Source organism: Fulmarus glacialis, unplaced genomic scaffold (assembly GCF_000690835.1).
Source record: "Fulmarus glacialis isolate BGI_N327 unplaced genomic scaffold, ASM69083v1 scaffold16785, whole genome shotgun sequence".
NCBI classification, from domain to species: domain Eukaryota; kingdom Metazoa; phylum Chordata; class Aves; order Procellariiformes; family Procellariidae; genus Fulmarus; species Fulmarus glacialis.
Window position 1 is genome coordinate 23,417 of NW_009215238.1, and position 27,408 is coordinate 50,824.

General features: G+C 38.7%; 1 protein-coding gene across 1 annotated transcript; it reads right to left on the minus strand.

Moving 5' to 3' along the window:
- Positions 1-429: 429 nt before the first annotated feature.
- Positions 430-22,279, minus strand: UACA (uveal autoantigen with coiled-coil domains and ankyrin repeats). Its single transcript, XM_009578877.1, is given in 20 exon segments — positions 430-906; positions 1,664-1,729; positions 2,628-2,780; positions 3,801-6,509; positions 6,625-6,627; positions 7,925-7,977; positions 8,887-8,923; positions 9,126-9,224; positions 9,726-9,758; positions 10,850-10,957; positions 12,114-12,179; positions 12,617-12,654; positions 13,113-13,294; positions 14,252-14,358; positions 14,465-14,535; positions 15,058-15,115; positions 16,078-16,142; positions 17,290-17,378; positions 17,880-18,013; positions 22,241-22,279. Coding segments are annotated over 20 exon segments (4,182 nt in total). The 3' UTR covers positions 430-834.
- Between the last annotated feature and the right edge of the window lie 5,129 nt (positions 22,280-27,408).

The following is a 27,408-nucleotide window of genomic DNA, read 5'->3' on the forward strand; positions in this document are numbered from 1 at the left end:
ACCCATATTAAGCCTAATGAAGAATGAAATTATACAGAAGTAGGACTATTGCATTTAGATCAAAATGCTGCTCTACAAACCATGACACTCCAGTCCCACTATTTTAGCCTACAATAACCAATATTACAAAGCACTCATAAAAAATCTTGGGGGAGGAGGGGAAGGGGAGGCAAACATAGGAGTTAGTGTTCTGATGGAAAACCTGATTTTTAAGTCTTGCAAAAAGCAAAGGCACTACATCTTAAGCTTATACTTAAATAAAGTCTAACTTGGCCAGCCAAGTTACAACATATACCCAAACACCTTTCATCTACCTTCGCAGCTGATTTACTAAGCATGTTGTAGTGTGTCTTGATCAGGTTATGTGACAAAATAGCCACTTTCCCTTAATCATTAAAGGAGATATACAGCTACAATACTTAGCCAAGCTCATTTGAGCATAGTTTATTTTTAACCATACCACGAGAGTTCAAGTTATAAGATAAACTGGAGTTTCTGGGTATAGGCCTTGCTTTAATAAGTGGTCAATCAGACATTAAAATAATTTAACTACTATGTCATCATTTTGACAGTCAGCTTGTATACCAATTTTAAAAGACGTTCTACATCTTTTATTAAGCCAATGAAAGAAGTGTCAGATCTGAAACTTAGTAGCCTCATTTTACTGTTTTTACAAGAAGAAAATTTTTGAGCTTTGTAAGTTGTTTCATATTTGGAGGCTCTAATTGCAGCTATATTATCATAATTATATAAATCTCACGAAGGTTATCGCTACTGTAATCACAGCACTCCTACAAGATGCAGCAGCCTTCAAGAGCAATGGCACTAAGCACGTCAGCAAACAAGTCCCTGTCTCATTCGAATGATCTGTAGTAAAGCAGCTTGGACATCTTCATCCATGTGACCCTAGAGCAAGCAAACACTCAGTTAAAAGAAAAACTAAAAATCCCATAAAGTGTCAACCATCCATTACTAACTAACATTAGGAGATTCTTCAAAATTACCCAATTAATTACTTCAAAAAGTCTTAACTCATTGCTGTATTTTCACCACTCCAGGAAAGTCTGAAACACTTTAGGAATCCTGTTGGTTTTTTTCTCATGAGAAAGAAGGGTCTGCCTCTCTGACACAGCAATTTCCTCTATGAAAATATGATGTGGGAAAAAATGACTGTTCCTATCCCTCTGGACTCCACAGCCTGCTGCTGTAGTAATGGTCCCTCTTTTGTATGCTTAAGTATCTGAAGTCTCAAGACTTGAATTAGTTGATCAGGTCTTTGCTCAGTGAGAGCCACTGGATAACTGTGCATTAAGTTTCCAACTTCTACTCGACCTCCCTCCAGCATTACCTGGGATGATGCAGAATTAATAACACGCTCACATCACCAGACACCACCACCCTTCAAAGCAGGTGATTTTTACATGTAGTTACACGTAGACAAATGGTAATAAGAAGATGGCACAATAAGACTACAGCTGTGGTATGCGTTTGCTTTTTTGTTGGATCAGTCCATTCTAAATTAAAACTCCCAACATGAGAACACGTACTTGATGCTAGTTTCAAGTTTATTTGAGGTCTTCCAGTATGGCAGTTAGAAACGCTTCTCAAGAATCTCTACATTGAGATGACAGAGTAAAACAATCTGAACTTGGGGCTATCATACCTGTACAGCACTAAGAAGATGTGTCCGATAAACTGAAACTACCTCTTGATGCTGTCTTTTAGCATCCTATAAAAAGAAGATAGGAAGAGAAGGTGAAGTCATCAAATTTTTAACATCTGCTCTTGCCCATTTCCAACTTTGTGGGCTTGGGTTTGTGCACTTATAGACTAGCCAAAGCAGAATTTCAAGGTTAAGGTTAGCTATATTCCCTCCATTAATCAAGAAAGTCACTGCTTCACTTTTTTTATTGCTTACTTGCGGCAAAGCAATTTTGCTGAACGGCTATCAGAGATAGGCTGATCTAGCGTGTCAGCCCAGGTGCTGAGATGAAAAACCCGTTTCATCAACAGCATTAGCTATTTGTTTAAAACCACGCAATTTAAGAATGCTTTGCCTTATAAGGGTGAACCTTGCAAATACTATTAAAGATGTATCCTACTTCTGTACAGATTTACAAATAACTAACTTTGCTCACATACATAGCTTTAATTATGAGCTTTATTGAAGTCACAGGGGCCACAAACATGTTTGTGCACAAAACCACAGTATTTACCATGAAGTGTGTTCCCCTTTACTGCTAGTACTTAATGATAAGCAATAGACTTCATACTGTTTGCAGAAAAGGGAACACAAAGTCAAATCCATTAAGAACGAACCACCTCACTTTCTTTCAAAGTGAGAAAATAAATGGCTGGTGGTTTTTGCAAGAAAATATTAACATGGAATTTGCATACAGAAATGGTCTTGGCATAAACTATAGCAGCATATCTTGTAAGCATAAGTTCTCTTTAAATTGTTTGTGTCCCTTTCGTCTGGAAAAGTTCCCAAAAATAAGAAATTCATGAATACCCTACTTTTGAAGTCTAAGCCTACAGTCAACCCCAGTGCTACAGTGACCTTCTTTATACAAGAAACTGTAAGCAATGCTACTGCATTTCAGACAACACCTTGCATGATTACTTACAGCTAGCTGTTGTTGTAGTGTTTTCACTTGGTTCTGGAGCATTTCAACCTGCTGGTTCTGCCTCTTTGACGGAATCCCAGTGGTATATGTAAGTTGAGACAAGCCATTAAGAGCTTGTTTTAACCGCTCTACGTCATTAAGCAGCTCTGTTATCTTTAAAAAAAAGCACACACAAACCTCATTTAAGGATTTCTCAACTACCAAAAACTAATATTCTTTAACATTTTTTAAAGTCTGATGAAGATCAGCAAGCATTGAAGGACCTTTGTCCCAGCTTGCCATCACACTGCCTAAGAGACTTCGCAAAGATAGAGGACTTCATTTCCATGACATGCTATCACTGGTTCACATCCTGCATCCTAGCATTGAAATCTGTAAGGTATGGAGGTATGGACCCTGGAGGTCAGCCAGCAACATAAATGACTTACACTCTAAAGATATTCTAGGTCTAATTTCTAAAAAGGACAACGAACAGTCAGAAGGCAAGCCAGAGATGCTAAACAAATACAGCTCTAAACTACATGCAAATATAACCTGTCTGAAGAAGGAATACATTTAACAAATACAAAACACAGCTCTCAAAACAACATAGAGTGCCTAATATCTATGTCAAATACCTTCCAGATTCAGAGTTAGTACTGTTTCTTACTCCTAGATTTTAAGAAAATGTTTTCACACTAACAATCTGCTAAAGTGAACCAGACATATTTAAGATCAATAATAAGCCCCCTTTAGGCATTTCAAAAGCTAATTGGTCACAAAATCATCTTCTTCCTTACATTGGGCTAACAACACCTTTCACAGAAAGTGCTAAAGTAGTTTATCCACACGTGGAAACCAAGCCAGGAGTATTTTTCGTATTTAAAAGTAAACTGAAAACATTCAGGTCACCAAATCGATGGAAGAATGAGCTTATACCCCAGAAGTCTGAAACTCAGCTTGAAAGTTTTAGAGTTTAAACACAACAAATGATGCCTGAAACATATGAGGAATGAGAAAAACTTAGTATAATGCTACCAAAATCAGGACTTCATCTTAGCAGATTTGGGCCGGTCCTGGGTACCTAATGCTCAGCACACACAGTCATTCTTGAATACCTAGGTAGCTATATTTGAAGTGTAGTTCCTTACTGCTAAACTGAAAATGTCAAGAGCATTAACTGATGAATCCTACCTTGTTATCCTTGGCTTCCACCTGCTTTGCAGATTCCTGTATTCTCTTCTGCAAGTCAATAATTGTTGTCAATGATTTATCACACCTTTCTTTCTGGTCTTTGATTTCTTGCTCAATACTGCAACTCCGTAACTGAAGCAACTCCTTTTCATCCTTTAAAGAAACCTCACTCTTTTTAGCTTGCAAAGCCTCCTCACATGCTTCCTCGTACTTTTTATTCATATTGGACAAATTTTCAGCTATGCTATTAATCTGGGCCTCCAGAGTACTTTTCATGGTTTTGTATTCTGATATGTCAATCACTTCTTTGCTCTCCAGGTCTGTTAAAGCTTGCTGAGTAAGCTGAATCTCAGACTGCAACTTCAAGATTTCCTCATTTTTAACTTGGTTTTCTTCTTCCTTTTCTTTCAAGCTGTTTTTGGTTGCTACAATTTCTTGTTCTAGCATTTCCTTCATTTGCGTATATTCTACCAAAGGTATTGAAGATTTTTTTAGATGTGACAATTCCTATACTTTTAGTGTTTCTTTGTCATAACATTCCTTCTTACTTCTGAGGGCTTCCCTTAGATCCTCTATAGTGTGACCAAGAGCCTTCTTCAAGGCTTCAATTTGTTCTACTGAAAGATGCTGAGCCTGCATAATTATGGGCTGCTTGGTACTGTCTTGCAGCTCATCCTTCTCTTCTTTTTGGCCTGTGTATTTCTGCAGTAATTCTCTTAATTGCTTATTCAACTCCTCCATTTTGCTCGCAAACATTTTTTCCATTTCACGGGACTTCTCAGCAAGGATATAGTTCTGCTGCAAGTCATTTTGGATGGACAAAATGCCATTTTTGAGCTTTTCATTCTCCTCTTTGCACTTCTTGTTTTCCTCCTCACTTTCTCTGCACTTCTGCGCCTGCTCGTGCAACTGCGCTTTTAATTCTTTCACTGTGGCTTCAAAGCTTAGTTCTCTGTCTTCAAAGGAGGCAACTGGGGCATATTTTGACTTAATGCATTCTTGAATTGTGTCAAGTTCTTTCTTTTGGGCTTCAATTTCTGCATGCAACTGTAAAATTTCTTCTTGACCCCTCTTATATTCAGCCATAATCACAACACTGTTCTCCTGAAGTTCTTGCATGCTTTTATTTAAAGTAGTCACTGTAGTTTCATGATCTTTTAAACTTATATACTCAGTTTGTAATTGATTCTGTAAGAGTTTCACCTTATTTTTCAAAGTTCCATTTTCTTCATTTACCCTCATGAATTCTTGCTTCATCTCTTCAGTTTGTTCCTTCAGATCTGACAGCTCCCTGTTAGTCTTTTCTAGTGTGTTATTCAAGACTGTTTTAATCTCTTCGTGTGTTGTAGCCAACACATACTGATCCCTAAGAGTCTCTCTTATGACTGCGTTTTCAGAGACTAGTTTGCACACTTTTGCTTGTTCATCATCATATTTTTTCCGAAACTCAGCAAGCTGCTTTTCAAGTTCAATGCCATTAGATTTTAAAGCTTCCACTTCTTTTTTGTGCTGCTCTGGAGACAGGTACACAGCTTGGAAGTGGCTGATATTCTCACTTAAGTTGTTCTTCTCTGCCAGCAACTTTTCAGCTTCTGCTTTGCTTTCATTGTACTTTTTTGTTATTTCAAAAAGCTTTTTGGTCAGGTCACCAACAGTCAGATCATTTGTTTTCTTCAATTCTTCATGAATTTTTAAAGGCACATTCTGGCTTTTAATTTCAGTTTTTAGCATTTGGATTTGCTGCTTAAGCATCTTGTTATCGATCTGCAATCTTTCAAGTTCCTTCTGCAGAGTCTGATTCTTCTGTGATAATTCAGAAATTTTCTTCCCAAGTTCCTCATTTTTTTGCTCAAACCCACTCCTCATTTGTTCGTGGTCTTCTGGCTTTACATGCTGAGCAAGTTTAGCTTTCTGACTCTCAGATTCCCTCTTTAAAAGCAGAATCTCTGCCTGCAGTTTTTCATGCTCTCCTCCCATCTCTGCTAACTTCCTTGCTTTCTCATTCACTTCATTTGATAACAAACTCTTCATGTTTTCAAATTTCTCTGAAGTTACAGAGTGGGCTAACTTTGCTGCTGCTTCTTTGAGCTGCCCTTCTAACTCCATGACATTTCTTCCCCTTTTATCTCTCTCCATCTCCAACTTAACAAGTTCCTTCTGCAACCTTTTATTTTCCTCCACTAGCCTTCCTTCATCTCTCTTAAATTCTGCCACCAGCAATTCATTCTGCTTAATCTGGTTCCTTAGTTTTCCCACTTCAGCAGAGGCTCCTTCATACTTCGTTTTCATTTCTTTCAGCTGATCCTTCAGCTCCTCTGTTAGCTGACTGTTTCCCGAAGCAGCTTCATTAGTCAGGTGATCTTTCAGTGCAAGAAAGTGGGTCTGCATTTGCTTAACTTTGCCTTCAGAGTCAAACATTCTTTTCTGTACATCTTTTAAAGCGTCTTCCAGTTGTTTTATCTGTCCATCAGATTCCGCCTTGGTTCTTTCACACTCTGATGCCAAAGCTTTACATTCAGATACCTTGTGAGACAGTTCTCTCTGCAATTTGCTGATTTCTTCTTTTGCTGCACTGTAGCAGGTCCTCATGTTGTCAAGTTCTTTCTTTAAAGTTTCCTTCTCTGAACTGCATGATTGGTTAGGCAGGGAGAGCTCCAGGGGTCTCAGCATAGATCTAGACTGAAGATAAATTGGCACAAAAATGGATACCTGTTTACAAGTTTGACAAGTCATATACATATGACCTGTCATATACATAACTGTCTTAAATCTCCGTTGATATGAGCATAAAATTTGTCTGAGATTTCTTTTTTTTCTTAGAAACACACTAATCTATTCTTGCCCATATTAAACACGTGTATTTCAGCTTTTAACAGTAAAAATCTTGAATATAGCTCTACATTACTGTTTCCCAATCATCAGACCCTACTGACATTAAAGCGCTTGTACAGTATATTAATTTCATTTCCCTTGTTATTCATATTTAATCACTCATCTGCTAGAAGAAATTTAATTTATTAAGAGATTTCCCCTGTCCCTCAAGCATGTGAAAATAATTTTAAAAGGAATCACAACAGAGTATGTCATGGTTAACAGAACCTTCTCTCTGAAAAGACTGAGGAAAACAGTAATTTAATTTACTGTCCAGTAAAGGATATCTCAAAAAAACAGTTTTGCCCTCCTGCCATGTAGTCTTCACTACCAGCTGTCATGGCTATTACATGGCACAGGCTCGCTCCAATGATCTGTTCCAAGGACCAGAAAGCAGTATGTAGCTTCCACACATGACTAGCTTAAAGCCACGTAATTGCTGCTTGGGACATGGTTTGGGTTTTTTTGGTTGGGTGGCTTTTTGTGCCCACCCCCACTCCCCTTTGTTCTGTGGTTTTGGTTTTTTTTTTAGAATTGCACATCAACTCATTTTAAACTTCAACTAAGAACAAAAAAATCCTAAGTCTGTTGGATAGCCTTATGTAAAACATGGCAGAAAAGACTGGATTTTTCTGTGTTACCAGCAGAACATACAAAATACATGTATCAGTGAAATCTAGCAAGAAAGCATAGGATGTTAAGATTTATTTCTAGCCATCACTCACTTCTGGAAGCATTACAGCTGAAATACTCAAGTGTAAGAACAGTTTGTCAGTTAGGATGAATTCCTATCACATATGACTCACTGTAAAAGCCTGACAGGCCTTGTTAATTTCTGGATTGTGGCTTTAAAAGGTAGCTATCTATCAGCAAACAAAGTTGGCAGGTAATTATTATACAGCTGGCAGTAAAATAAAGTCTTCTGAGTTTTAGCTGAATTTAAAATAGGAAAAAATTATGGAGGTGAATAACCAATTGCACTTCACGCTGACTGTTGATCCAGCAGTCTGTTGATTCAGTTTTAAGAATGCTCATTACAGACCGTTTAGTATTTGACATTTTCACAGCATTTAGAGCTATGTCACATATGTAACTCTAGAGGGCACCAGGAGTTAAAAATAAACATAGCAAAGCGAGTATTACAGAAAATTTTGTATTCAAGCAACGTTTAACATATGTACATTTTTAAGTATATTTAGCTTTCCCAAGCATAACTATCTTAGAATTCTCTCAAGTGGCAGAATATTTATTACCTGTGATTCCACAGCAAACACTTGGCCTTGCTTAAGTAATAAATCTTCTTTTCCTAGATTTGCAAAGCAAACAGCATTTAGTCTCTGTTTAAAAAAAAGTAACACATAATCACAAGAACTATGATTTTCCTTCCTTATTTTATTCTGTTCAATGGGACTACACTAGGCTGCAGCCTGGTGTTTAAGTACTTGGTATTAAAACAACTGCTCCTTAATTAAGTCACATAGGAAGTCTGGACAAACTCCTACTAACAAAAAAAAAAAAATAATACCCCTACTATGCCAGGCTAGGTATTGTTCTGCAAAACAGTCAGGAAAGCCACCTTGAGCTAGCTGCATGTCTGCACATGAACACACCAGGGAAAAGCACCCTCTTGCACTCCAAATAAATGATCCTTCCTGACAGGCAGCCAAACAGCTCTCGCAACAGCTTATGACAGATTAAGTAACATTTTAAGTTACACAAGTGCAAGACAGGCCTGTAACCAAGTTGGATGCAAAAGACTTCCGTTTCTGGAAATGGAATCATTTCTAATAGGAGTGTTGTGTTTATAGTCTTGTGTTTAAAGTCGCTTTCAAACCTGCCTACACTCAAGCTTTCACGATGACCATAGTTTTCTTGTCGTGAGTTAGACATGAGTGGTGTTTGAGATATGAAGAATGTAACGGGGAAGACCCAATTTGGAGCACAGATCTTGCTGAGCCTGTTTTCCATGTTATTAGAAGACGTAGCAGAGTTACAATGCATATTTCACAAGACCAGTCACTCACAAGCGAGACTGATCAGTGCCCTAGCACTCTGGTACAATCACAAATGGGGCTAGCTGACTGTATTCTGCACATTATACTTGGCTATAGTTAAGACCAACAGAAGAAAGAGATGACAGAAAAAAAACACCCTTTGTCTGTGTATTCTAACACTGCATCATGCATGGCAAGTTTTAAGAATTAAATATACTTACTATTACCAAAGTTACTTCCAGATCCCACAAAGTCAACCTAAAAGCAAACAACAAGAAACACAAAAATAAAGCTGAAAATTCATTTCAAATTTTTACTAATCCCTGAGTTAAGGATTAAAGGACAAGGAAAGCTTTTACAATGAGATAACCATTTAAGACTTTCAACAATTTAAAATTGCTTAAGTATTTACTACTATAAATATCAATTGCTATATTACATTTCAAATCAATTAACGTACTTCATAGTATTTGAGTCTAGCTTTGAGAGCTTCAATAGTTCTTAAACTTTCTTCCTGCTGTTTTTCCTTGGTAGTAAGGATTTTCTTCAACTCATCTTTCTGAAAGAGAAAGAGTGCCAAATAGCCAAAGCCACAAGAATGGCCAGATTTGTAAGATCTCAAGCAACTTTTAAAAAAGTTTAGAGAGAACTTCAACCAAGATCAGCACTGAAGAATACCTGAATTTTTGATTCTGAAGTTCTTCCACAACACTGCTCCTCTACAAGAGGAGTCTCGAAGAACGAGTCAAGGGAATAAGCACCAACGTAATTTGCTATTGTTTAATTTATTTGCATTTATTAGTCTTGCATTACTGAAAGTCACTAAAGAGATACTTGTAATATTAAGTCTGCTTTAAAGGTGCCATAGGGATTACATATATTATTTGTAGTAACAGAAACGCTGTGCAGCTGTATAAACTGAACATGTATCAGTAGATATTTCATTTAGCATTTATAGATAGCTTTTCTTTTCTCTATAGTTTTAAATACCATTACTTAAATGCAATAGTCACTTCCCCTATTTCATAGTTCTATTACACTTTAAGATGATGTATCGTACCTCATTTTCAAGATCATCTGCAAACATTTGCTCCTGCAAAAATAACAAAAAAATTCCCCCACAAATCATTTTTTCAATAATGTTTAAGGGGCTTATACACAGTTCATTAGTTGACGAGTCTACCCCAGTTTCTACTGCTAAATGCTTCTGACTGTTCCCCTTCCATTTACCATCTAATCTCTGGCAAGAGAAATAAAAATAAACAGAAGTTAAGGATGTTTGACAGAGCCATGTCTCTTGACATGCATACTAGGAAACTGCAATCTTTTCAATTATCTAGATCATACACTACTGTGGCAAAAGAGTACAGTTTTTTCAGTAGAAGTTTGCTGATTTGGGGAAGTGAGTATTAAGGAGTTTGTGGGTTTTGTTTGTTTGCTTTATAAAGGCAATGCTTAAGAGAGAAGTTCAGACAAGCCAACTACTATGAGAAGAAATATTCTTTCTATCTGTGTGCTACATTTAGGGGAAGCTGCATACACTTTTTAAATGTACCTCTGCAAAAATACAGTGAAGGAACAAACGTGAGCCTCCACAAAGCAAGGAAAAAAAAAAAATCCTGCTTTTATTTTCTTCCTCAATTGTACTGGTCCTTTAGACCTCTAAGAAGAGGGAACTTTTTTTAAAAACAGGGTTTCAAATGTGGGTGAGAAATTCCCTACTGAAAACCCTTGTTTCTGTTTTTGCCAATTGAAGATTTTTCTCTGTGTTTCCACTTACAGTAACAGCTAGAAAATAAGCAGTGGCTATGATAAAGTACTGACACACAACACCTACATTTAATTGCACAGATGAAGTTTACTCTCCAAATTACAACATGCTAAAAGACCTCATGGTTCATGTTACATCGCAAAGTATAGCCATAAATGTTTTGCTCAGATTTATGAGTATCAGTGAACGATGTTGTAACACGTCCCCTCACATTCTGAGTATTACTACAAGACCAAAGGCTTTTGCAGCAGAAGAAAGGTGACAGTGACCCATATACATATAATTCACAGGAAAGCAGTGAAGATCGCATCCTAATTACACATGTTTTCCTTTCTACTCCTACCAGCCTTTGCTGTCAGCGTCAGGTGGTTATTAACAGCTTTCAAGTCAGGTTATTCCAATACTAGGTTTACCTCATTCAACTGTAGTTGTAGCCCACTGATTCTATCCAGCAGCATCCTTTGCTCCTCTTGCACTTCTCTCATTCGATCTTTCAAATCTTGATTTTCTAACTCCAATTCCTTGAAAAGTAAGTAAAAAAGAAAATTAAAAAAACAAAAAACACTACACTACACACAGATTGGGAAAACTAAAGAATCTGAACCAACAATTTGAACAGTCATTAAAGACATCAAGCCTTGCCTAACAAGCCTCCTAATGACTCTGTGGCCTTACTTCAGGTCTGTTTCATTCTGAAGGTTTACATAAGCGCAAGCTCCAGGGTCTTCAAACTTTTCGGCTCTAGCTAGCTCATTCTCATGTAAGTGTACATACAGGTTTTGAAAGTAAGAGCAGAGCAAGATTACATTCAATTCTGACAGCACTCAAGAGGCTGCTTATCTGCTGTCTGTTAACAAGTAAAAATAAGTTAAAACAGTTCCTGAAACCCAACCACTGCAGCCAAAGGTGTAATGAAAAAGTGTCACCAGCATGAAGCATAGCAACCTTTAAATGTGCTAACTGTTCCAGCAGCCACAAGAATTACCCTAGAAACGTATAATAGATCCAACACATGAAAATGATAGGTCTTCGCACCATCAATCAGTTCAGTGCTCACATGCAAACAATAAAGCATGTTTAACTCTTGCCTGATAATCGCCGCCTTAACTGTGGTAACTACTTTAGCTCAAACCAGAGAAGTTGCATTTAGAGATCTTTATCCTTTTATTACAAAGCATTTCAGAACGAAGGCCTCAGTGGTTTGTTCCCCATAGCTTAAAACGTTGTTTACCTTTTTGAAAACTGTAATGACATAGTAATGAGATGAGAAAATTAATACTGGTTAATAGAACAATTATGACACAGGTTATTTTCAGGAAGACACTTAAACACACATCTCTCGATAATGTTAAAAAAACAAATCTTCCTGGTTTGTGACCCTATGATTCTACTGCAGGTGAAAGTAATAGACAGATAGAGATAGGAAAAGTTAAGACATGAAGAGACTTGCAACTGTTTATCACACAAACAAGGTTTTTTTTTTTCCCTGAAAAAGTTTACAGCTTATCTGCATAATTGCCACATTACACAGTCATGCAATTAAGTTTTAAGTAAACAGCAATATATGACCTTTCTTAATGGAATCGCTAATGCTTACTTACAAGCACATCTTGTCTTTAGTATGTCTGGTTCATCATGCATATGGGAATACGCAAGTCAGAAATCCTTCTCGCTTACCTGAGCATTATGTTCCTTCTGATACAGCTTGACATTCACCTCCTCCTGCGCATGCAGCCAATTCCACTTCTGTGACATATTAGTAATCTGTTATTGCAACAGTAAAGTATTAATTTATATTCCTGTTGTGTTCTGCAGACATCCATTTCTGGGGACAGTGGGCTGGTCTCAGCCTTCATTTCAGCTTCCACTGGGGGCAATACTACCAACATTCACATTTTGACAGATCGCTTCTCAGTAAGAGGTCATTCATGATCTCATCCAGATAGTAAATGGGATGGATGCTTGTCAAAACTCTAATCCTAAATACGCACATCACTGAGTATTTTTCAAATAGAAGTAGACACGCCATCCGATTACAGAGGGAATATTCTCAGCTACACATGAAGTTAAGAACTAAAAAAATACTGAACTAGTTTTGCATCATAGCACAATCTTAATCACCCTCTCAACAATACCAGAGATACACTGCCTTAGGAGATACTTAGTATAAGCAGCCTTACCTTTTGTTCAGGCTGCCCTTTCTTCATGGTATCTCTTGCTGAAAAAGCACCACAAAAGTAAGAAGTTAAAAAATGCATTTCATTCGGATTCATGCAACACATTCAGCTAATTCTTTCAAGTTTTAATCTTGGGAGGACATTTCAAGAAATGGATTCACCACCCGCCCAGTTAATCAGATATGGAAACATTCACAAGTACAAAGTTTTTCTATAGATAAGGCTAAATAACTCCTATGATCAATACCGCAATGCCAGGTTCAGCAATGTTAATACCTCAAGGCATCAGAATCTGCATTAACCCTAAAAGCTTTATTAAAAACAAACAAAACCCAAAAGCCTTCTTCCCCCTCCCAAAAGGCAGTTTATCACCTTTTTGTTTAAAGGACTATAGCTGCAGCTGCCCTCCAAAAAACAGTTCCTGAAGACATAGCAGTGGGAAGACACACAATTCAAATGAAAGAATAACAGCAAACTGTTACAGCCATGTTCTTCATACCTTTGCTGGAGTCCTCAACAGCAGCTTTTATTAAAGCCAAAATGTCAATATTGTCACCAATTCTGGCGTAGTAAGCACAGTCATGACCAAGGCCATCAGTCAAACTAACATCCGCACCATTTTTGAGCAAAATTTCTACTGCATCCTTGCAGCCGTATTCACAGCCTAACATTAAGGCAGTCCTGAGGATGGGGAGAAACATTGCATTCAGAGACTTGGGGATCTCACGCTTTAATGGAGCAATCACCTACAGAAATAATCCTTTGTAGACTTATGTCTAACCCATGGAAACGTGAGTCAAGTAATCTTTCCTCTATCAAAAGAGGAAACTAAGCTTTAAAAAGTCATTTAGTCAATGTTTAAATATTTGTTAAAAAGCAAACAAAAACACTGTAATAGCAGTATTTTCATGCAACCCAGCATAAACCTACTGCCTTTGAGAGAGCCACCCAGTGTTTTGAAAACTTACGTGACTTTTGGCTTCCTCTCTACTTAGATACAAATCTCCATAGACACAATAAAAACAAGACAAGAAGTTCAGACAAAGTTTGGGGGGCAAGTGCTTGGGAGGCCTGGCAATGCCTTCCAAATAATTGCCAGCTTCAGAACATGCAATGCAAGTACCCATGCTTTGTCCCACAGCAGCCTCATGTCCACTGGCCACCAGGCAGTCATCCTCCAAGAAATAACTCCAAGAAGCAGCAGCTACAAATAGAAAACCCCTCCCCTGACCTCCTTCCATGAATATAGAAGCAAACATTTCAAGGTGTTTAGGTCCCTTCGGAGCTGCAATGGAACTCAAGTCCTTCTTGACAGACTACCACTTTTGTTAGGATCCATTTTGCGTATTGATCCCAAAGGGTGCAAGATGCAGCTTGGGACAGACAAACCCTTAAAGCAACCAACTGCAGTTCATCTGCTGGCAGTAACAAGCCTATATGTATTTTAGATGCAAGAACAAGCAATAAGAAAAGGCCACACTTATCTGCGTTATTGAATTGGCGCATCTACTTCTGAACTAAATCCCAGGTTCTTTTCCACTGAATTTAGCATATTTATTCTGTAGCCTGAAAGGCAAGGGATAGCTTTCTACCCTTTAAATGTCAGCAGGCATTCTGACAACCCTCTGCATGCATTACCTGTTTTGTTTGTCCCTGGCATTAACATCTGCTCCTCTGTCTATCAGAAGCTGACAAACTGTGGGACGACACATCTGAGTGGCCAGCACTAGTGGTGTCCTCCCATCCTGAAGAGAGGAAGGGAGAAAGAAATAAGGAAAGGGAGACAAAGCAGAGAAAGTACATGAACTCCAATAGGGTTTGTACAGGGGAGGGCTATAAGCAGCAACTTACTCCGTCTTTTGAATTCACTGAGGCCCCATGATCACACAGTAGTTGTATGCTAGAGGAACAGTCTGACATAGCTTTCAAGAGAAAAAGAAAGAGCAAGTTATACTACTGAAAACAGCCTTCGTGAAATTTCAACCACCTCCTTGGGTGTATTTGTTTCACAAAAATTCATGTAACTAAGTTAAAGCATGACAAAGCTCTATGACTTAGTTCTCACACAACCATCTCAAAAGCACATGAAAGAAATCAAACACTACTGTTCAAGACACCGCAGAGCACAATGAGGCTTCAGACAATCCAAAGCAAAGGTATCTTAACCTACTAACATCATTGCTCTAAAACGCTGCTCATGATACTTGCTTTAAGATTTTACTAGACAATTTATGAGCATCAGAAGATACTTTCAGACCTACAACCTCTGCTAAGTCTGTTAACAAGTTTGTTACTGAGGACAAATGTCATGACAACATAAAGTATTTTCTCCTTCTATAGTAACCAAAATTAAAAGAGAAGGATTTGACCCATCTGAAGATTAATCCATTAATTAAATCTAGATTTCATACTACAGTTACCTACAGAAAAGCAAAACCTTTTACCTGCGTCATGAAGAGCAGTTCTTCCTTGAAGATCCACATTCTCCGTTGGACAATTGTACTGTTAAGATAAGTAACCCCAGTTATCAATTAGGATTCAGACTGCACTTACAGAACATGCAATGTTTTGAGGTTTGAATTAAAGCAGTAAAAAGTGATTTAAGAAAAAAAAAATAATGTAAGTTTGTAGTTTACAAATATACTGACATACATCAAAGAGCGAGCTATGGGTACATGCACTTTAGTGTTCTAAACATGTTGATCAAAAGTTGTAGAAGTAAATTAAGACCGTGCAAAGAACACGCACAATTCATCACAGACTTTTCACAAATACTTCCAAATGTTCATTCACTATGGTTAAGATTCTCCACTACTTGTCATTACTCCTTTGCTACCAGTATCACTACTAGTTCTGGCACTCCACAGAAAATGTGCCATTTATATCTGTATGGAGACATGCATCAAATAAACAGAAGGTGAAAAGAACCCATAAAAAGTTCCAAAAAAAAAAAAAAAAATCAAATGAGCATAAACTGACCAGGAATAAATGAAACAAAAAGTAAATATCACAGAAACCTAAGACAACCCCCCAATATTGTTTCATTAATGAAAGATTACGCATATAAAATTCTTCTTTTGAAAAAAACACTACTCTTGGGCAGACCTTTCAGTGTTACTGTTTCTAAATGCAAATGTATTCAGAAAAGGAGCACTAGTCTTTAAAAGACACTCAAGTCCATTTTCTTTAAGAGGTAGAAACTGCAACTTGATTTGATTATGTGGAGAGGAAGAGATGTTTATTTTCTTTATTTTAGCAGTCTTTCAGCCACAACCTGTTATTTAATATGAAAAGGTCTTTTCCCCATGACTGTCTTATTTTTAAAAAAGAATGTAATTGTTTAAAAAAAAGAGAGAGAGATGAGTGGCGTATCCCAATTTTGAATCAGTATATTTAAGAGCACCATTTTTTTTTCTTCTCAAGAATAAAAACCGTAACAACAGACAAGTTGTATTTTGCAGTACCTGCAACAGCTTCTGCAAACATAAAGCATGTCCGTATTTTGCAGCTAGGTGCAATGCATTTCTACCTAAAAAAGAGAGATCAACATCAATTCAGGATCTATTTTGAACATGCATTTAGAAATACCACACAAATTCAACATGCCTATGCTGTTTCTCAAAATCTATTACTAATCACATAACACTAATTCATAATTCACTAAAGCATTAGCACAGTTTATTTCATCTTTACAAAAAACTGTCTTCTGCCTCTTCCATAATTCCATATGCTTCATTACTGCTCATATGTTAGGTGTATGAAACATCAAGATACGTGTGCCATTAGACTGCTAGATTGATTTCATAAGAGACAGTTTAGATCAACATCTGCATCAATTTAGATAAAACGGTCACTTCCCCCCCTTAATTCTGCTAGTACTATAACTAAGTCATCTATCTCATACATACTTCACTATTTGCTAAACAGTCTTTTCTTATTTTAGACAAACAGCAACCAAGGATTCAAGTTCCTGAATAGCGAAATTAATCTCAAAATACTGCAAATGACTCCACATAAGCATTTTAAAAAAATGAGATGACATATGAAAGGAGGCTAAATTATTTCTGTAATGAAGTTGAAAAAAGGCAGTATTTGTTAAGCATGTTAAATTATGAGGTAAACAATCTGAGGCAAAATTAGCACCCATTTTTAATTACCTCTTTGATAACACTTTCACATAAACTCTGATGACACACACGCAAACCAAGAAGGTAGCACAGAGGCACTCTGAAGTTTTGAGGGCTCACCTACTATATCATTTAATTCTAATCCTCATTGTGTACAGTGTTTTAAAAGTCTCAGTAAAATACGCTTAGTATTTAAATGAACACATTTAAATTCATTTAAAACAGTTCTTACACTGTTATTCTCAACCAGAAATACTGATTTCAACAGTGATACTGGAGCAGACTATATATACAGTTACAGCAGCACAAAGCCAAAGTTCACAAGTTCTGCTGCATGTCAGGGGCATTCATGAACTTACGTTACTGGCCATGACCAGTTTCCTGTAAGTTTAGCAACCAGTCACCCAGATGATAATTTTTTTTGCCAACCACAGGGAAATCCATGGAAAGGAAGAACATCTATCCTATAGTTTAGCTTAATCCCACTCCAAAACAAAAACCAAGCTGAGAACTTTAGCGAGTTGCACTTAGATATTTGAGGAAGCCTACCTGCAGCATCAGTAGCTGTGATATCAGCTCCATGAATAAGGATGGTGTTCAAGCAATCCAGGTTTCCCTTTGACGCTACAACATGGAATCTAAAAATAGAAAATACCTTGCTTAAGCACAACTGTTTTATAGACAAAACTGGTAACATGAACCAGGAAAGTCAAAGCAAACCGTTGCTTACTGAAAGCGTTATACAGTACAAAGCCAGCTTTGGACAGCATCAAACCTAGTTAAGAGTTTTGCAGTTTTTACTTTAAGGAACAAGATGATTTCTTGGCGAAGTAGTCATTATTTACCTTGAATCAGTGACCCAGGTGAAAAACCAATATGCTTTCCATTTCTCTTTAACGTTCAAATCTGGCAAGAGCAAGTATTTAAATACTGATCTTCATTTTGAAGTGAAGATTGTTTATGAGAATTTGACCTTCTAGCTATCTAGTATTCTAGTTTAGATGAGGCTAGAATCTAACATGATGTATTACATGGATTTATATATTAAAAAGAGTTTTTAGAGCAGCAGCAAGATTCAGGAATTGAGTAACTTTCAGTAGCTTCCCAATACCATTATTGAAGTACTGGAAGTTACTTACGCAGATCTCCCTTCCACATCCAGTTTAGTAGGAGTGACTCCTTTTTTGGCAAGGATTGATGAAACCTTTTCCACATCGCCCCTTTCAGCTGCTTTCATTAATCTGTCATCATATTTGTTCCAGTCTGTGTTCAGCTGAATAAGAAAGAATTAGAAAAGCAAGTGAGCTAATGATACAGTATTGATCTACTAAAGCAACTTCAACAGAAGGCTGAATCATATGCAACTGGCAGGGTGGTAAAACAAAAAGTATCTTGGTAACAGGTACAACTCTATCTGTAAAAACGTTTATTTATGTACCACAACACTGTAGCATTTCAATCAGGCTGTTAACATTGAATGCACAGTGCTCTGAGACAGTCTGGTTAAGTCACTTTGGTCCTAAAGGAGACCTTTAGGATCAAACCTCTTGGGTTTTCCTTGTTCTGCTTTGTTCTGTCTAATAGGACTAAAACTAAAGCCACACACAGTAGCTCCCTATCCTCATTCTCAAATAAAAAGTTTTCAGACAGTTTCTCATATTAGGTTGTCTTTAGATACCTTCCTTCTCGTCCTTCTATTTGCCATGTGAGGCTGCCCGGACAGCTACCTTTTCGCTTCATCTTTACTTTCTCTTCTCTCATCATGGACACTTCGATCCTGCCTAAAAAAATACGTCTCTCCCCCCACAGTGGTTGATTAACAAACACAAAAAACTGCTACATAGGGCTGTGATAAATTAAGGACTTCACACAACAAAGGAAGGGCTAGCAGGTGTACTTGTATACATACACACTTTATAGAAGAGCAACTTGTAATATCTCAAAAACGTCGCAGTGTGTCTAGAAGGGACTTCATAAGTCATGCAGACAGGGAACCCCACACAAGACCAGCTATAGCTCTGCACTGTTGTCCCAGTACTCGTGTAACTCTCAAAAGCTCCACTGAAGGAAAGGGTAGAGCGTCCAAGGAGACCTGCAGTTCAGTCCTTCATTAATCGTGTCAGAGAACATTTTTCCTAATGCCTAGGAAATCACATATTAATCTCTCCACTATGCACATTAAGAACTCCCCCCCGCCTTTTCTCTATAGCACCTATGTATCTGAAAAGCTGTCTCTTCTTAGCCTCATGCCCTTTAGGGAAGGCACATCAATTGTCCTCTCACATCAACAAGGCAATTAACTCGATTAACTATATGAAAACTGGAGAGTTTCTTGTTCATCTTGTTTGGCAGTTGGACTAATGATCATTGTAGGTCCCTTCCAACTGCAATAATCTATTCTAGTCCATCTTTATTATCAATCATTTGAATTGTAACAGCCTAAATAAAACAATCACGTTTCATTTCTATATATTAAGTATCTGTCCATGCCTCAAAAGGTACAAATTAATAAACAAGATGCAACGCAAAGGAACAGATAAGTGAGGAACTGCAAGTACAGAGCCTGAAATACTACTGCTAACAGCTTCCAATCTAAGTAATCAGCTTCAGTATAATTCTTTCAGTATTCATTAAAAATTATTTCATAAGGAAGTGGGCAGACAAAATACAGCTGCTACAATTTTCCCCTCTATCAACCTTTGTATAGTAAAGGTACCATAGAGAACTCAACAGGAGAGCTCTGTGAGATATTTAAACAGGACAATTATGAAATACATGTAATGAACAGCAGACTTCAGTTTTCATGAATTCAGCAACACATGAAATATGTACTAAATTTAGCCCTCTCTAAACCAAGTTCACATTTATCAAGAACAGCTGAGCTTCCCAGCTTTACTGAAAGTTACACCGTTTTTCGTGTTCAATGCATAACTAAAACTGATGAAAGAACATCAGAAAAGCAAAAAGCAGAGACCCGATTTTCACCTCACCAACTCATGCAAGCTGCTTTTCCTCAAAATGTTCTTTCATCCACTCGCAGGGGTGCCGAGTTTGATGCTGCTTCCCACCCCACATAACCGCAGGCTGCTGCCAAGAAAAGCATCCCTCCCCAGCCGCTCTCCCTCCGCTTCCGGTGCCTCAGGCCAGGGGAGCACGCTCACCCTGCAGCTGCCCAACAAGCTGATCCGTAAGAAAATGTCTATGGAGAGCACTGCCATCGAACCAGCTCGCCGAGCTGATCCGCCTGCAGCCAGGTACCAAGGAAGGAAAGGCACAAGCACACAGCAGGGGACGGCGGCGGATCTGATATGACAGCAGACCGAACCCCAACCCTGCATGGTACGAAACCAAATGCTGAAATGCTGCAGGTCAACGTACGTACACATGTGACATCATACAGAAACGTACTTACTAATTCAACTCATTGAATTTGGCCATTCTTAAACATAGATCTGAACAGGTCCCAAGGTCCCAAGCAGTTTTCAGATTTTAACATCGAATGGATATGCTAAAAATATGCAAGGGGACACAGTTTTTCCTGACTGTGTCAGACTGTTCAAAGGGCCAAAACTTAGCTAAGTGTGATACTCAAGAGATGAACATCTATTGAAAGTAGTTCAAAGTTTATAGCTTTAAGTTGCCTGCAATTACCAAAGCAATGTAGAGCGCAAAGAAAGTACAAGTCAGTTATAAATAAGACAACCACGCATTCAGCCACAGACATTCGTCACCCCCCACTTTTTCCTTGTTTACTTCAAATTTAGAATTTCAGGCCACAGGCCAAGCATCCCAGCCCAAAACTCGGAGCTTGTTCTCCTCGTTGCCAAACCATCCTTTCTGAATGGCTTTACACTTTTCAGGAAATTCTGTTCTGTGACAGAAACCTCATGGCCAAGCTGAACTCTGACGACTTGATATTTAAGAAGCTTTTAACACAAGAAAAAGGCTTATAATAGAATATTATATTCAAATCTAACTCTACACAGCAAAAGAATTTACTGATAACAGTGAGACATAAGCAGCCTGTAGGTGTACGAAGTTACTTATCACTGTGGATCGTAAGTTCCATGCCTCACTGGATAAAGAACATTAAAACTGGTAAACCTAATACTTTCCGAAATAGAGCAGCTGAAAACATTTTTGTTTAAGTGAGAAAGCAGCCTATCAATCCCGTATCCTTCATGTTGCGTTCATCACAACACACTCCTCCACCTCCTTAAAGCACCGAACCCACTACGCAGAAGTCTTAGCAATCTTCATGTGAAAGCAAGAAGAATAATAACAGATAAAAATCAAAAGCTATGTACAATCTTCATGTTAAAAAAAATACAGTTACGTTCTATCAAGACAGGACTACCTTCTCCTTAAAACTTACTAGCAAATTTTTCAAGATTTGATGTAATAAAGTCTGGAAGATCCACAATAGAGAGCGCCAGTGCCAATTAGCTAGTTCTCAAAATGGTCATTGCCCAGAGCTGCAGCAAGCAAGGTCTCGCCTTGCACCGGAGCCAGGGTTTGCCAGGTAAAAGAGGAGATTCAAAAAAAAGAACAAAACCGAAAACCCACTGCCACCACCCCGCATCTGTAGAATGATTTGTATAATGGAGTTGTAGTTGTAATCATTATTATCTTTATTCCCCACTCTCACGATATAAACAAGATTACAGTAATCAAAGTCTTAGCAATAGCTTATTCAGTACAACACTTGCTAAAAGTGACATGAAGTAATAAAAATAGACAACTAATGAAATTACACCCACTAGCGTTGCCCTGCCAAAGTGCAGTACCAACTGTCAATCGATTAAAACATTCATTAGCTTAAAAGCCAAGCTAGCCTGGTTGGCATAATACAGTCTTCACATTGGCGACATTACTGTTCAGAGTAAAAGCTGCATGCATCGCCAGGGCAGAAGACAGTATTCCTCTGCAGCTTGGCAAAGTTTCCTCAGCTATAAGCTACCTTATTATGCAAGTTTTATGTTTTCTTTTTAAAAGCCTTAGAAACTATACATACATGGCGTAAAGCTCTCTTCCCTCTAAATTCTTTTGCATATGACACATTTCACATCCTTAGGGGAAAATGATCACATCTTGCATGTTTGCAACTGGGTTTAGATTGCAGTGTTTCATACTTACAGCTTATACTCGCTAGCACAAACTCACTCAAATCTATAGAAAACCTTTCACCAGCCATTCTTTCCTCCTATTTCATAAGTCTTCTGATTAACAAGAGGTTTTTTTTTTTTTAATTACTATCATCTTAATATAATTTTTTTTCCTTTGCTTATAACAAATAATACAATTTACTTATGAGGTACTAAATCAAATATTGTCACCCAACCATTTAAGATCTAAAGAAAATTCCTCACAGGAGTTGTTAAAGACAGCTATAACTCCCATTAATTAAAAAGGAACAGTTACAAAACATTTACAAAATTCAATCTTTCACATTTTTGCAGTTGTAAATTGCTGCCATTGATATGAAATCTAAGATACCTACTGTGTCTTCAGCTGCACAAGAAAACCAACAAGTCATCATAGAACTCGCAGCTTCTTGCTGCCAGAAGCAATCAGTTTATCTCGCATCAAGTTACAAACTGCTGCAGCTCACAAAGCACCGTGCCAGAGTTCAAAAAGGCTGCTTCAAGAAATGTATTCTCTCCACCGCCCTGAATTCATTTTGTTCCATCCTTCACTTAGCTTGGATCCCCAAGCATATTTTCCCCATCTTCTGGATCATCTTCAGACTTCATAACTCTTAAAAAATATGGGCTACCCCCAGCCAGAGGCTGCCCGGTCAGTGAAGCCCTTCGTGCGTCCGGCCGCCTGCCCAGCCTCTCCCTCCCCAGCAATCGCCAAGAAAACCCTCCCCGAGCTTTTGTTTCTGAGTTGCAACAGACTGCCAGAGTGACTCAGACTCACAAGTAAATATTGCCCAGATCTAAAATATCTTGTAAACAATACGTAGACAGTCTCATCAGCCCAGATCTATTTTCTGATAATCCAGTACTTGATAGCCAAGCGATAGAAAGCAATAGCTATTAATACATTCTCTGCATGCTCATGGCCTGACTAACGCATTTTAGATTTAATGTTAACTAAAGAGACAAGCATGCATGAAACTTTACTACGGTGTTATGTTCTGCAGACATGCAAACACTCACTTTAAAATAACAAACATGTTAGTCAAATTAACTGTCCACTGACATTAATGAAGGTCATACTTATCACCACTAATAACACAGAAGGACTGAAATACTCGCAGGAGTAATTTTTTCCCATTCCACCACACTACAAAGCCGAAACCAGACTCACGATCAGACTTCAGACAGTTACAACTGCAGAGCAGATGGAATGCATGATCCTATTTTGATAGAAATGTAACCGATTTTAAATTAGAAAACACACATGCCTCTGCTTTAAAAAAAAAAAAAATCTCCTTTTACAGTGATGAAACCCATTCTGAATAGAACCTGGTTTCAGCTTACTGCTGCTGCCAGTCTGTCTACCAACATGTTAAATGAGAGGAGTCACAGAGGCTGTCAAAACATTAAATAGACAGCATAATGATTAACAGCAGGGAAGGTGTAGACTCTCACAAGTTTTGAATTTAAATAGAGATCTCCTGGGTGCCATATTTAGAGGACTAGGTCAACATTACAAGCAATGCACTGTTTTGTCTGCAGAAGAGAAACATGATGCATAGCCAGAAAAACCACATACACACATACCCTGGAGGACACACACAGGAGACTGCAAATAACCTAATAAATGGGTCTTCTCAGGAAAGAGATTTTAAAAATCACTCACTCATATTTGCACAAATTCACTCTTTCTCTAAACTATTCCACATCACTTGCTGTGAGCACCAGCCCTTTGCCTCGCAGCAGCAATGTGTTTCTCAGAAGAACCTTCCAAGACTTCTCTGCAATTAGTGTCCACGTGACAAAGCCACTCCAAAAAAGTGCAACGACTATAATCATCTCAAGTTATCTTCTGACCATAACCAACTCTGTCTCCTGAAGCTAAAAATGGCATTTGGGGGGAAAAAAAAAATAAATACACTTCACAAGTGACAGCAACAGCAAAAAAAAAAAAAATCCCACTTAACTGAAATCAGTTTGGTGAGAAACCATGTAGGTAAGACTATGCCTTCCAGGTGAACAGTCTTTGATTTATTTATCCCAAAGGTTTCACTTGTCTCCATTTTCATCTGCCTGCAGACATTCCTCATGACTTGCGAGCTGCACTCATCCTGCAGTGCCTTTTATGCTGAAGATCTCCCAAGACAGTCTTGACCACAAGATTTAGGATTGCTAAACCACTCAGACCAGGCACAGACAGCAGTTCTCGGAAAACACAGCTTTCATGGCTCCATCAGCACTGAGCAGCTTCGGTAAACGCAGCCTGGCTACAAACTCACACCGATTAAATTGTTCTCAACTTGAAGGCAGTTGAATCTCAGAGAGCTCGAAGGGTAGAAACTAATGAAACATGCTTGTGTTACATTCTTTCAGTGTAACCGAAGTTTGGAACCTAATTCAGAGCTGGTTTTTCAGAACAAAGACCATCATCAGATACACCAGCAGTGCAGATCTCTGGAGGTGCTAAATTGCCAAACATACCACAGATGCCTAGCTAAAGCCAATATTGCCCGTATTCTGTTAACACAGAGCACCTGTTTTACCTAAGCTCAGCCTGCCAGGAATTCTTCCCAACTCCAGGTCTCCAAAGATAAGGGAGTATACCATCTCCAAATGCAGTACTTATTCCTATCAGCTTCTATCTGGTGTGCTCTCAGTTTAAGGGCTTTACATTGAGCAGATACATTAGGTGTCTGCACACACTCTGTACATCCAGCTGGTACTGTAATGCCTTCAGGAGTGGTGCAGAGATACACATACACCCCAACATGCTCAGAAAAAGAACAGAAACTGAACAAGCACAGAATACTCTTCCAAAAGCTCTCCTAGCTTTCAATCACTGATTTAAGCTTCCTGGGCTAGAGGGATTCTACCTACATGCTTAATAATTCTGAATGAATTGCTCTATTAGCTTAGCCAGTTTTTCCTCAAATCCAGGTAAGCTTTTAGCATCCTCAGCACCCTTTGGTAAGGGACTGTACAACTCAACTACATGTTGCATGAACAATTATCTACTTCTATTCTCTCTGAACCCGAAACCCCTTATCTTACCAGATATTTAGCAGATAAGAAGTCAAGCTACTTTACGTATCTGCAGTTCTCATCTTGTAGGTATCTTTGGACCATCACATAACATTACGACATCCTCCTATGCTGCATGCCGCAATACTCTCAACCAGCACCAATTCAGGCAGCAGATAAAGAATATCACCACTCTCGGTTGTTTACTGAGAAGAGCATACAGCATAGTTCAGAGTCAAAGTTTATAGGAGACTCTTTAAAACTACAAGACTACTTTAAAACTTCAAAAACAAGCCTGTTCCTCACCCATCATTACAATCAAATATTTAAAGATGAGACAGCAAGAACATTAATGATGACCACTAGAGGTATTTACACTCAGGGTGTATTTGGTACCCAGACTAATTACTCTCACTTTTCTGAGCAAAGAAAGTCAGTTACTGAAGGCAGTGGAAAGGGCACACCATTGCTGGCAATGAAAGCCATGGGGTGCTGCTGTCAGCAAGGGTAGTTCTGATAGGCTACAAAAAAAATATATATATATTTGTACACTGCTGACAACCTGAGAAGCAACTAGGAAAGTTAATGTTTAAGGTTTATTATTGTTATAGGATATATATTTATCAATAAATAAACATAGGACCATACTTAGGGAATATGAGCTTGAAGCCACTGGGCATCTTCTCCCTCTCAACCAAAGAAAAGAAAAGCAGGCAGAGTCCCTGAAGCCATGCACAGTATTACTGCACACCCCACTACCCACCCAAGTGTCCCCACTGAGGAACTCTGAGCCCAGAAAGTGCTTTATTAGAGATCCCAAGACACAAGAGGAGAGAATAATACTGGGGTTATGGGGACCCAAACAGGACAGACAAATGAAGATCCCAACCCTGAAGGCCTTTGGAAAGCAATCCATAACCCTTTAATCCCAGCAGCTCTTCTGCTGAGATTTTCTCCAGAATGAAATTCTAGCAGCCAGAAGGGAACTTTCAAGACTTTTCATGCCAGCAAAAAGCCCACGAGAAGAGATTTCTGGTCACCAGTCTGAGCAGAATCTGTGAGGTACGACTCCCATTTGAGAATGCACCGACCTTTCTAAACAGACAATACAGGGCCAGAGGCACAAGAAATACTGGTCTCAATATTGCAGTGAAACAAATTGTGGCAAGTTAAGTTGTTGCTGAAATATGAAGTATTGCTCAGGAAACTTGCATCTGAGCTGAGAATTGCTCATCCAGAGTTTCTAAACACTTTTGCCTACATAGCTGCAGAACACCGACTACATACATAAACAGCATATTTAAATAAAACATGGACAATCTTTAGCAGTCATCTAACTCACTTCAGAAATACCAGTTGTAATTCAAAGCAGTTCTTAAACCTTTCAGCCTGAAAGCTGACATAAACCTGTGAAAGTGAACACAGCGCCTCGTCACTGCTGGGCTAGGCAGATAATCCTATTAATGGAAAAAACCAAACGGGACACATCCTCCTCTAATGCCATTAGTGGGTGACATAAGCACACAAAACACACGGAGAGCAAAGAGCTCTGGTAAAACACTGCCATCGCCACTTACAGCAAGTGCTCACAAATACATGAATGGTCCTAAAAATTATCTAGTCAAAAACACTAACATCATACTTTTATGGCAATAGTTATAAAAGAAACACTGCAGTTTCCGAAGTCTGTGAGGGCCATTAGATAGACCAATTCTTGTCAAAGTAGAGACACAGAATTATTAATTTCAGGCCCATCTTTGTCACAAGATATTAATTTTTCCAGTTTTCCCGCAGAGAAAGGTAGACACTCACTGACAAAAGGAATCATAGAATCGTTTAGGTTGGAAAAGACCCTTAAGATCACTGAGTCCAGCTGTTAACCGAATACTGCCAAGTCCACCACTAAACCATGTCCCTAAGCACAGCATCTACACATCTTTTAAATCCCCCCAGGGATGGTGACTCAACCACTTCCCTGGGCAGCCTGCTCCAGTGCTTGACAACCCTTTCGGTGAAGAAATTTTTCCTAATAATAATCTAAACCTCCCCTGGCCATTTCCTCTTGTCCTACCACTGTTACTTGGGAGAAGAGACTGACACCCACCTCACTACAACCTCCTTTCAGGTAGTTGGAGAGAGCGGTAAGGTCTCCCCTCAGCCTCCTTTTCTCCAGGCTAAACAACCCGAGTTCCTCAGCTGCTCCTCATCAGACTTGTGCTCCAGACCCTTCACCAGCTTCGTTGCCCTTCTCTGGACACGCTCCAGCACCTCAATGTCCTTCCTGTAGTGAGGGGCCCAAAACTGAACACAGTATTCGAGGTGCAGCCTCACCAGTGCCGAGTACAGGGGCACGATCCCTTCCCTACTCCTGCTGGCCATGCTATTTCTGATACAGGCCAGGATGCCGTTGGCCTTCTTGGCCACCTGGGCACACTGCCGGCTCATGTTCAGCCGGCTGTTGACCAACACCCCCAGGTCCTTTTCCTCTGGGCAGCTTTTCAGC